Source organism: Dermacentor variabilis, chromosome 2, assembly GCF_050947875.1.
Source record: "Dermacentor variabilis isolate Ectoservices chromosome 2, ASM5094787v1, whole genome shotgun sequence".
NCBI lineage: Eukaryota > Metazoa > Arthropoda > Arachnida > Ixodida > Ixodidae > Dermacentor > Dermacentor variabilis.
In genome coordinates this window covers 228,403,609-228,416,092 of record NC_134569.1, presented here as the reverse complement: position 1 = coordinate 228,416,092, position 12,484 = coordinate 228,403,609, and the positions used below count along the sequence as shown (strand labels likewise).

General features: G+C 47.3%; 1 protein-coding gene across 1 annotated transcript in view; it reads left to right on the top strand.

Annotated features, from left to right (window-relative positions):
* Positions 1-12,484, top strand: part of Nop60B (dyskerin pseudouridine synthase 1 Nop60B) — a 71,761-nt gene that overhangs the window by 46,801 nt on the left and 12,476 nt on the right. The window contains exons 10-11 of the mRNA XM_075682676.1: positions 3,557-3,675; positions 4,016-4,110. Coding sequence (XP_075538791.1) covers positions 3,557-3,675; positions 4,016-4,110 — 214 coding nt within the window. The remainder of the gene's footprint in view (positions 1-3,556; positions 3,676-4,015; positions 4,111-12,484) is intronic.

Sequence of the window (12,484 nt, the reverse complement as noted above, 5' to 3'; positions counted from 1 at the left end):
GGTACTTAACCTGGTCGGCGGCAACGTGTATGGAGGGGCTTTAGGAACAACAAGCCTCAGAGATCGGAACGGCCTCCAAGCGCCTTGTGAGTTCATGCGTGAAGCCACATCAACATCATTTCGGCGGCGTGCCAGAGAGCTTTGTGGCGTCTCGCAAGAGAGGACTCGCGTCATGCTGAAGCTCAGATAAAGAAGGCGCTGAATGCTCAGCATAGAAGAAAAATTAGACTTCGTTGGTGCTGTTGAACATGACACGAGGAAGTCAGTGCTGGCACGCGACAGGGATCTGCTGTTGAGTGCGGTGTATGGCATTTGGAATGCGAAGAAGTTGCTCGGCAGCGCTGCTGCATCCGCGAAGAGATGTTGGCTGCGAGGGTCAACTTTTCACCATTGTTGCCTCTGTTGTTACCTGCGGCGAAGTTCAGTCATTCGCGAAATGTGAAAACTGCGGCGAGATCGCGAATGAGTGAACTTCGCCGCAGGTGGACAGCGCGAAAACGTGCAACCCATTTGGCGTCAACCTTGCCACGAGAGCGATGGTGGCCACTGGCAATGGGCAGGACGAAAATGAATGACATTTTCGCACTCATGGGAATTCCTCACAGCGGCATGCACCACAAGACGTACCAGCAGCATTTGAAGAACAGGTTGGCATCCTCTTCCGCGCAAGCAGCAGAGGGTGCTATGAGCAAATGCGCAACAGAAGTTGCAACTCTTTACGAAGAGTTGTGTTTCGGGCACAGGGGCAATATTCCGTTAGCTACAACGGCACATGGATGACGTGAGGCCACTCTTCCCACATCGTCGTTGGCACAGTGATCGAAGTATTCAGTGGGTATGTCATCAACTATGTGGTTTTGTCCAACTTTTGCTTAGCATGTGAGAGGAGCCCACAGCCTGATACCGACGGCTACGGAGAGTGGAGCTCAAACCATAAAGGTGAATGCCAGAAAAACACTGATAGCAAAGCTGGCCATATGGAAGTGCAGGCAGCTGCGTTCCTTTTTCAGAGATCATTCAAACGCCATGGCCTATGCTAGACAACTATGTTGTATGATGGCGACAGCAAAACATTTTCCGCCATTCAGGAGGCAAAAGTCTAGTGTTATGATGAGGTGAAGAAAGAGGACTGTACAAAACATGGGCAAAAACGGATGGGGACGGCCTCGCAAAGCTTGGTACAGAAGCACACACGTGACCTTGGTGGAAGAGGCAGGCTGACAGGTGAACTCATGACCAGGCTGAGCACATATTATGGCCAGGCATTGAAGTCTCATGAAGGTGACGTGGCAGATATGCAAAGAGCTGTGATGGCCACTTACCGCCACGTCACATCCATGGCCGAATGCCCGGACCATAGCTTGTGCCCAGCTGGCGAAGGTTCATGGTGTTGGCATAATGCTGCAAAAGCAGAGGGAGAGCCTGAACCGAGACACGTCTACAATCTACCAAAAGATGTCACAGTACTGCTGCCTGCTTATACCCGCTTGTCAGGAAAACTTTGCTCGAAAGATGCTAACGAGGCAAATCGCAGAACTCCAAAGAGAGCTTCCATTCGATAATTTGGAGTTTAGTCTCAAAAGTGAAACATTCATCGCTCTTCGCAGTGGAAGCGGCTGTAGAAAAAGCAGTGCTGCGCTTTAACACCGGAAATCTCCATCCCACTATAGCAATATTGGGGCAGATGGACATGTATGTCACAAGCGCTGGCTCCAAGAGAGCACGAAAGAAAGACCACTGCCGCAGCATCAGTTCTAGTGAGAAGTGGACAGCCTCACTGGAACTTGGAAAGCTTGTGATAAGGAAACATGAAACCAGGATGCATCCAGACTATGCTTCTGGTGCATTTTGATGAATTATAGTTGTTTTTCCTGCAGTAAAGATGTGTTAGAACGTTTTCCTTTGATTTCTCAAAGCAACAATTTGCATGCCATTCCCGTTTGCTAGAGTGATATCTTTTGTTCTACTTGGGCTATCATTATAATTTTTTTTTCTTAGTAAGATAAATGGATGTGGTGTGTCGAGAAGTGAATTTTTTATAATACCTTCTCGAGACAATTTTCAAGATGAACCTTTTGTGTAGTATCAAGACAGGCATCTTTTTATGACTAAGTTTGACAACCTATAACTTCGCTTCCAAATAGCGTAAAACAATGCCTTATACTTTACAACACACCATGAACATTCAGAATTTATTCCGTGTGCTGTACTTTACCGTGCAAGTTGCTGTTAATTAGCTAATTAAGCTCTAAACAAAAAACATTATGCTTTGGATGTCACTAAAAATATTTATCGTAGGAAAAAATTAATTGCATTCTTGGAATTGGCTGGTAAGAACACATTAACTGTTCAAATTTTATTCATATGATTAAAAAATAAGAAAAGTTATTTGAAGTTTATTGTCCCCACTTAAGTAAACTGCAGAGCGCCCTCATCAGACCTGCATTGCAGAAACAAACAAGCATCACGAACTTCTTTGCAAAGAAATAAATTTTGTGTTTTGACTAGCCACTTTTTTGAACCCGTTGAAGGCTTTTGCCGTACATGTACGGCGGCGGTTTTCTGTCCTGCAAGGTCTTTGCCGTACCCTCCGTTTAAAATTTCGCGCCATAATGACGATGCGTGCTCACTGGGAGGTGCTGCCACCTCTTAGCACTTACAAGATGCGTTTGAAATTGGTGCTACCTTCCTGGGGAGATAAACAGAACTGATTGCTAGCTTCAGCACATCGCTCAGACTGCGGCAACGCCCCTTTGGCTGTTTCGGTTCTGCCGCGTGATCGCAGCGGAGGTGCGCGAAACATGATTTTTCTCTTTATCGGCACGCTCTCGCAGGTGCGGCGGAAGTTGATTTCTATCTTGATTGACGCTGCTCTTAGCTTGTTTATCACCGCCGCGTGATCGCAACGGAGGCGCGAAACATGATTTTTCTCTTTATCGGCACGCTCTCGCAGGGGTGGCAGAAGTTGATTTCTATCTTGATTGATGCTGCTCTTAGCTTGTTTATCACCGCCGCTCACGAGGTATTCTCGCTCTCTGTGGCAATGCGCTTACACGAGAAGGTGCCTCAGACCTCTGCCTAAGGCAGCTGCACGCAGAGAAGATGTCATGTGTGCGCCAACACAACTCGTCACTCCAAGAGGAGAACAGACATGCATTTTATGTGTACCGACTGCGATAAGGCGCTGTGCGTAGAACCGTGTTTCAAGGAGTACCACGCTCGGAAGTACTATTGAACATCTTGCAGTTCTGAGTGATGCCGACACCAAAATACTGTTCCTAATTATTTTTTATTATTTATTCCCGACTTTATACATATTGTACATTCAAGATCCGCAATAAAGTAATTTGACCACCTGGGAAAGTTTTTTTTAAAATAATTCGACCCGCAAAGGGTTAAGCTGTGGTCCACTTACTAAGAACTTCGGCATATAACGAACAGACATCGCGTGATGCTCAGGTTCATTATAAGCGAGCTGACTGTACTACACATTACATTGTGCTTGCCCCAAGTGACAAGTTGTGTGCGAAAAGTGTCTGGCGTGTTTTATGTACAGGTGTTGCACTGATGTCGACATCCACCATTGCCACATGTGACCATGGAATTGTTGCCAAGATCAAGCGGGTCGTCATGGAGCGGGACACCTACCCTCGCAAGTGGGGCCTTGGGCCAAACGTGAGTGCCAATGAGTTTCAAATTTGTGTAGAGACAAGACTAGCCAAGACAGCTTCAGTTCTGACAGGCCTCAGTCGCTGCAGCACTGTGCTGCCGACCAGATGGTTTTGTGCTTTATTCTTGGCAGTTGTATTTTGAAGGTAGTATAATGAAAACCTTCTATGCTGAGATTGCAGTACAGGTTGTGCAAATGGATGTGCAGCGCTTGTTTATTATAATGGAAAATGGAGGGAAAAGTGGTATGAGAATGGCAGGTGGTGGGGTCTTTGTTTGGAACCTTCCTCAGAGAGCCGGGACACCTCAACTGTGTGTTGGAGAGGGATGTTTTTCCTCATTGCAGGCGCTGAAAAAGAAGCAGATGATCAAGGAGGGCAAGCTGGACAAGTACGGGCGTCCCAACGAGAACACGCCCAGTGGATACGAGGAGGGAGCACCGTGAGTGTCGGCTCTCTCTCTCTGCATGTGTGACTCGTACGATGAGTCATTGGTTGTACTGTGCAGTTCAGGGAATGAGAATTCTTTAAATAGTTCATGTACTGGTCGCTAGAGGCTGAACCACAGTAACTGGGCACTCGAGGTGATGTTTCAGTTGTCCAAAAGTGAGCAGCCTAATGCATGACTGATTGACTGTGTGGGGTTTGAAGATCACATGGTTGTGCATGTTGGTACCTTGCAGGCCACACATGTACTTTACTGCAATTTCTATGATTGTGTGGTGCGTGCCAATAATTATGGGTCATGCTCTTTCGAACAGAAGCACTGTACAGAAGACAAGCACGAGAGGCATTTACCAAGCTGCTGCAACAGCTTTTTGCCCAGATGTCCTTCCAGCTCGATTTGTCTGTAAAGTAAAACTTGAATTCAATTTTTGCGCTACCCGCACAGAATATCAGTTACATGTAGTAGTTCCTCGGAGATAAAACTCAACAATGCAAGACATATGACGTCCCCACTGCAAGAGGAGCATACTCTATTGACGACATCGTGCCTTCTTCGAGCAGCTTGGCCCAGCGTAGCCCTCAGTGGGGACAGGGGAAGCAGGAAATAAATTTGTTCCAGAGTTATAAAAGCGCCCCTGCAGTCTGGGAGCAATCAGTGACTTACCTTTTCGAGTAACTATGTTTGGCAGCAGAGTGCGACCTTGCTGCTAAGGGGCCGACATTAAGAGGAAGCTTTAGCTCGGGCCCAACTCTGACGCGACCTATTCTGAGATAACCCTTGGACCGATTTTAATTATATTTGTTGCATTTGGAAGATAAAGGTAAATTCTAGTGACTGTTGGTCATGGAATTCCGATTTAGGGCCTGAATTTTGTTAAAAGAATTTTGAGAAATTCGAAAGTGAAAAATAGAGAAGCACAAAGTTTGCAAATTAATAGCTCTGCATCAAGAACAGATATCGTGGTTCTGAAGATGGCATGCGTTACATAATTCAAAGCGGACAAATTCAATATGTCAATTTAATCATACATGAATTCGTTATGTTGTATACAACAGTTCTGCAAAGGCTGTATTTCCATATTACTAACTTTTTTGAGATTCATGTGTAACATATCAATTTTGTCCGCTTTAGATGTACTATTAGATGCGATTCACAGAATTGTGATATCATTTATCATTAATGAGTTACAGAGTTGTAAACCTGGTAGTTTTGTTTTCTAAAGATTTGCAGTTTTTGCCATTCTTTAATAAAAGGCTGAGGATGTAAATTGAAAATTCAAATCCAACAGTCACTAGATATTAAGTTTTTCTTTTAAGTGCAACAAACCTCGTCAAATTTGGTGCAGTGGGTGATGAGAAAAACAAATTCTCCTTTTGCATGTACTGTTTAGATCGGAGCACCTGAGCTAAAGCTTCCTTTTAAAGGAAAAGCAAGCTGCAATTGCACTTTACTCTGCCAGCAGCTTGAAAGCTCATTAATGCAATTTTTGCAGGTATGTCACCCATATGCAACACTGTCTCCTTTAACGTTGTGTTCATGTTTTTCACATGCTGTAGTACATGCCATTAGGATACAGTGTAGACGTCAGGAGCTGGCTTTTAAAGCATGCGTGCTTCTTTGACTGCTACAAGCAGGTGTGGAGGGAAAGTACAGTGCAGTCGACTTATAGCAATATCAGGAAGGGCGAAGAGTCCAATCGTTATAATCAGTCATCGCTATATCTAAACTGCCATTAAAAAAAAAAAAGCTGCTGAACATACTGTTGTAGCTTAGAAACCAAATTTGCCCCTTGTGCTAAAAAATGGATGTTGTAGTAAGTAGGCTGTGAAAAATAAAACTTTTATTGATACAATTGACTCTCGTGACAACGGACCCTGATAATCCGACAAAAAATGTCCGTTTTATCCAAAGTCCATAACATCCAAAACGCCTCACTTTTGAAACTTTGGTCACGATGTGTCACACTATACGAAGAGGGAGTGACAAACGTCCAAAGTAAAAAACAAACAAACAAAAGAAGTCGCAGTTTCGCCTGATAGGCGAAGCATCGATTGTAATAGCAAATTAGTAGATAGCTATTCGAAGTAAGGATAGTAGTTTTGTCGTCCGTATAAAGTTGTAAACATTAGCTTACTAAATAAGTTAGCAAGCACTGTATCACGCACGCTCAGGTAAACATGAACACATCTCGCTCCATGACTGCGGAATCGCTGTCAAAGCATTGGAAGAAGTGCGGCAGCAACAGCGAGCGAATTCACCTTTGTGCTGTCTCTCGCTTCAACGCGAACTAAACGTTGAAAGCACAGCGCATACGAAGCTACCGGGACTGGGCGCGCTTTGTTCACATCGCATATCATTTTCAAGATACCGTAAAAACCGGACTATAGGTCGGACTGGAATATGGGTGGATCCCCCAACTAACGAATTCTAAAAATTAAAAAAATCTTTTTCAATGCAAAAGTACCGAAAGACACCCTTACCTTGAAACATGCTACTCGGCTGGTTGCACAATGGTGACAGTATTTATTTAAACGCTGCTCGCATGTGCACCTCGCCAAGTTTTTAGCTGTATCGCGCGACCATCGACCTGCGTGCATGTCAGCACCTTCTAACGGTGCTGAGTGGTGAAACAAATGAGATACGCACATGTGTACACATGCCCATACTTTTGCTATTTCACCGTTCTGTGCCGTGATGATAAGGTGCTGACAAACACTCGGATCGATGGTCGCGCAATACTGTTAAAAATTGGCCGGGTGTAGAGTACACAGAAGGGCTCGAAGTGCGCAAGCGCTACTCCGAATCAGAGCAGCGCCTTTGATCAGAGTCGGCCGAGCTAGAGTCGGATGGCGACTGCTTCTCGCTGTCCAGTCCCACTCCCAGTCTACTGCTTCCAAACGGATCCATTCGGCAGTCGCAAATGTCGCAATTATTCTGCATGGAAAATGCCGTCTTCGTAGCAAAAAAAAAATTTTTTTATTGTTATATCTGATATTCAGTGAATAACATACAGTAATGTTTTTTTCTTTTGTCATAGCCCTAATGCATAAGCTGATACTCTCAAGTAGACTCATGGTTATAACTGATATATCGTTATACAGTTGAACCTACTTATAATAATATTGTCACGTGGTGGTGACGTTGAAGAAGACAGTAGCAATACTGTGAACGACAAAACTAACTTTTATTGGGTGAACCTGTGCCCACAAAACAGGCTACACTTATAGCACAACAATAGCGGCGAACACGGTCGGCAATCGTCGAAAATCTGATCAGCGGGTCAAGCGCGTCTGCTTTTATAGATCAGTCGTCGAATGTTCCAGATTAACCGCCGGGACCCGCGGGTCTTCCACAAAGTTCTACACTATTTGCGTCGCGCATACATGCAATCAGATTACACAAGTTGCGGTGAAAGACAGTGGAAGGAACCATCGATAACATTCCAGAAACTTCTTTTACATGCAGGCGCGTCCTGCGCTATACGGTAAGATTTGTTAGGCGGCAAAACGTAGTCGCCCAATAAAGATAAGTACACGTGTCATTGAACCGCTGACCTAGAAGGCGTCACCAAAGGCGACCAACGTCTACTGCTCGACCGTGAAATTTGCGTCGCAAGAGGGATTGCTCGACTGCACGGAGGGAACACGAAAGTGTTGCTGACAAACTTCAGCCAGGAGTTCAAGCACATCAACAAGGGCACGATGATCGCATACATAGAGGAAATTCAGGAAACCAGCAATGCGTTTATCCTGTCGGATTCTGTCACATCTACCCCGACGACCGTAGTTCCCGAGCCAGACTTCAACATAAATCCAAGTCTCCCCGTAATTAAGCAGCAACAGCTCAGAAGTCTGCTTCAACGATACAAAGACTGTTTTTCAACGTCATTGAGGATTCAACAAACGCCAGTCGCAAAGCATCGCATCATAATCGAAGAGTGCACTCGACCACTCCGCCAGAGCCCTTACCGACTTTCGACACGAGAACATGACGCTATTAGGCAACAAGTTGACGAAATGCTCCGCGGCGACATCATCCAGCCGTCGAAAAGCTCGTGGGCATCTCCAGTTGTTTTAGTGAAGAAAAAGGATGGAACCCTACGTTTCTGCGTCGATTATCGTCGACTGAACAAAATCACGAAGAAAGACGTATACAGTGCAGTCCACTTATAACGATATCGAGAAAGACGAAAAATATGATCGTTATAACCGATGATCGCTATATCTGGCCTGCAGTTATAAAAAAAAAAATTTTTTTTTAAACGCGGAACATACCATTGCAGCTCCAAACTCCAATTCGCTACTTGCTCTAAAGAATATATGATGTAGATAGTAGGCCGTAAAAAAACAAACTTTATTTCTAGCGCCAATGACCGTGTCAATGGTTAGGCGTGCCGAAATAGTCCGAAATCTGCACTTGCTTTTGCGGCAGCTTCAGATTCAAAACCGCGGTGTGCATGGATTCCAGCTGCTGCGCGAACACTGGCGGCAATCCTTTAGCATGCATAACATCAATTAAGGAGTCGATCGACGACAGTGCACTTTGCGTGGACATCGTGGTCGGGGTCAAGGAGATACTGTCAATCTCGTTGTCACTGTCGCTGATGCCGTCGCCACCGTCTCACAACTTTGCCGTCTGTCGAGACAGCACATCTTCGGCGATCGCCTCGTCGGTGACTTCATCGCAGAACGAGGCAGCACTGTCTGCAGTCAAAAACTCCTTCGACACAACACCTGTGTCACCGGTAGGAACGAGCTCCCAGAGCTCGGTATGTCAGCGACTTCCACCGGGTCGGTCTCAGCGGGTTGGGGAAGTTCGTCCTTACGCACAAAGCCCGCCTTCTTGAAGCAATTGGTGATGAACCACTGGTAAAGCGCCTCTTCAACATCGGTGTACAAAGGGTCTCTAACCTTTTTCCGCTGATCGGCATGGCCGCTGATAGCGCCTGCCTTCACAATCGCGGTGCTCCCGGTTTTCAAGATGGTTGATATCGTTAACTGGACGAGCTCATACTTCTTCACGAGGGCGCTCACCTTGAAGCCGCATCGAGAGTCCTGCAAAATATCCATCTTCGTGTCAAGCGACACAGCTTTGCGCTTTGTCGGCGCCATCTTCTAATTGGGTTGAACCATTTGAACCGTTAGTTGCACGCTGCTCCAGTGGCGTCAGCCTGCTATCGCGAGAGAGACGCGGGACGGGCGCTACCGCGCCGCTTTGCTTGTCGCTTTTTTTTTCTTTCTCTCTCTTTTTGAGCGACTGTGGCGCGCTGCGCCTACTCAGCTATTCTCCGGTGCGCGGGCGGGGCGGGACGCGCTGCGCGGTAATGGCGGCAGATACGAACTTACGGAGGTAAACATCGCCTCGTCTCGACATCGTTCGTTTCAGGGAACTAAGCAACGCAAGTGTTACGATTATTTGGCACGGAAAACGCCGTCCAGACTGCAAAATTTTGATCGTTATATCCGATATGCGGTGAATAACCTATCGTTATAAATGGTTTTTTCCCCATAGACCTAATGCATAAAATGACACTCTCATGTCGACCCATCGTTATAACCGATATATCGTTATATGTGGTATCGTTATAAGTGGACTGCACTGTACCCCCTCCCACGGATAGACGACACATTGGATCGGCTCTGCAACGCTAAATACTTCTCATCGATGGACCTCAAGTCTGGCTACTGGCAAATAGAAGTCGACGAAAGGGATCGCGAAGAGACTGCCTTCATCACGCCAGATGGCCTCTACGAGTTCAAGTTATGCCATTTGGACTGCTCGGTGCCTGCAACGTTCCAGCGCGTGATGGACACGGTTTTAGCAGGATTGAAATGGCAGACCTGTCTTGTTTACTTGGATGACGTCATCGTCTTCGCCGGAAACTTCGACGATCACCTTAAGCAGCTTGCGACAGTATTAGAGGCCATCAAGTCATCAGGGCTCACTCTGAAGCCGGAAAAGTGTCGCTTCGCTTACGATGAGCTTCTATTCCTAGGCCACGTCATCGGTAAATCTGGAGTACGCCCCGACCCGCAGAAGACAGCTGCCATCGCAAAGTTCCCACAGCCAATCGACAAGAAGGCAGTGCGCAGATTCCTTGGCATGTGCGCCTACTATAGGTGGTTTTTCAAGGACTTTTCACGCATCGCGGAGCCGCTAACACATCGAACGAAATGTGATGTCGAGTTCAAGTGGGAAACGCCGCAGGCCGACGCATTTCAAGAACTCAAACGACGCATGCAGTCACCGCCACTACTTGCACACTTCGACGAGGACGCCGACACTGAAATCCACACTGACGCCAGTAGCCTAGGCCTCGGTGCCATCCTAGTCCAGAGGAAAGACGGACTTGAATGGGTGATATCTTATGCTAGCCGGTCGCTGTCAAAAGCAGAAGGGAATTATTCTACGAGTGAAAAGGAATGCCTCGCCATCATTTGGGCTACAGCAAAATTCCGCCCTTACCTCTATGGCAGGCCATTCAAAGTCGTCAGCGACCATCACGCGTTATGTTGGCTAGCTAACTTAAAGGACCCTTCAGGACGGCTGGCGCGGTGGAGCCTCAGACTGCAAGAATATGACGTCACCGTAATATACAAGTCCGGAAGAAAACACTGACGCCGACTGCTTATCACGCGCCCCCATCGATCCCCCACTGCAAGACGACGAGGACGACGACGCCTTCCTTGGAATAATAAACGTGGAAGACTTCACTAAACAGCAGCGAGCAGACGCGGAGCTAAAAGGCCTCGTCGAGTATTTGGAAGAGAGCACCGGCATTGTCCTTAGGGCATTTAAGCGCGGGTTGTCTTCCTTCTCGCTACAAAACAACCTGCTCGTGAAGAACTTCTCACCAGTCCGCGCCAGCTACCTGCTTGTTGTACCGTCAGCGCTGCGTCCAGAAGTACAGCACGCCCTACACGACGATCCAACCGCTGAGCACCTCGGATTCTCCCGGACGCTGTTGAGGATACAGGAAAGGTATTACTGGCCGCGTCTGACCGCCGACGTTGCCCGTTACGTCAAGACATGCCGAGACTGTCAGCGACGCAAGACACCACCGACAAGGCCAGCAGGATTACTACAGTCGGTCAAACCTCCTCGTCAACAATTCCAGCAGATTGGGATGGATTTGTTGGGGCCGTTTCCGACGTCAACATCCGGAACTAAGTGGATTGTCATGGCGACAGACTATCTCACCCGCTTCGCTGAAACTAAAGCTCTACCGAAAGGCAGTGCGGCCGAAGTGGCGAAATTTTTCGTCAAGAACATCCTGCTGTGACATGGTGCTCCAGAAGTCCTCATCACCGTCAGAGGAACGGCTTTTACAGCATAGCTCACGCAAGCCATTCTGCGATACAGCCAGACAACTCGCAGGAGGACAACTGCCTACCATCCGCAGACGAATGGTCTCACGGAGCGTCTGAACAAGACCCTCGCCGACATGCTAGCAATGCACGTCGACTTCGAGCACAAGACGTGGGATGTGGTCCTGCCGTACGTAACATTCGCTTACAACACGGCGGTGCAAGAAACAACACAGATCACGCCATTCAAGTTGGTTTACGGCCGGAACCCGACGACGACGCTCGACGCCATGCTGCCGCACGTCACTGACAAGGATCTTTATGTCGCTACCTATCTACAGCGCGCCGAAGAAGCCCAACAGCTCGCCTGCCTGCGTATCAAGAACCAGCAGAGGACCGACAGCTGACACTACAACCTCCGACGACGCTTCGTCGAGTACCAGCCCGGCGACCGTGTTTGGGTATGGACCCCGATACGCCGACGAGGACTCAGTGAGAAACTACTGCGACGCTATTTCGGACCCTACAAGGTCGTCCGATGTATTGGCGCACTGGATTATGAGGTCGTGCCAGACGGCATTTCGCATTCACAGCGGCGCCGCGCACAATCTGAAGTGGTCCACGTGGTGCGCCTTAAACCCTTTTACAGACGCTTACGAACTTCCTTATTTTTGTTGTTTTCTTTGCTACGAGTGCTTTTGTTTATTACTTTCGTTTGTTTGCAGCATCGGGTCGATGCTTCTTAAGAGGGGACTAATGACACGTGTACTTATGTTTATCGGGCGACCACGTTACGCCGCCTAACAAATGTTATCGCACAGCGCAGGACGCGCCTGCATGTAAAAAGTTTCTGGAATGTTATCGATGGTTCCATCCACTGTCTTTCACCGCAACTTGTGTAATCTGATTGCATGTATGCGCGACGCGAATAGTGTAGAACTTTGTGGAAGACATGCAGGTCCCGGCGGTTAGTCTGGAACATCCGACGACTGATCTATAAAAGCCTACGCGCTTGACCCGCTTAGCAGATTTTCGATAGATCGCCGATCGTGTTCGTCGCT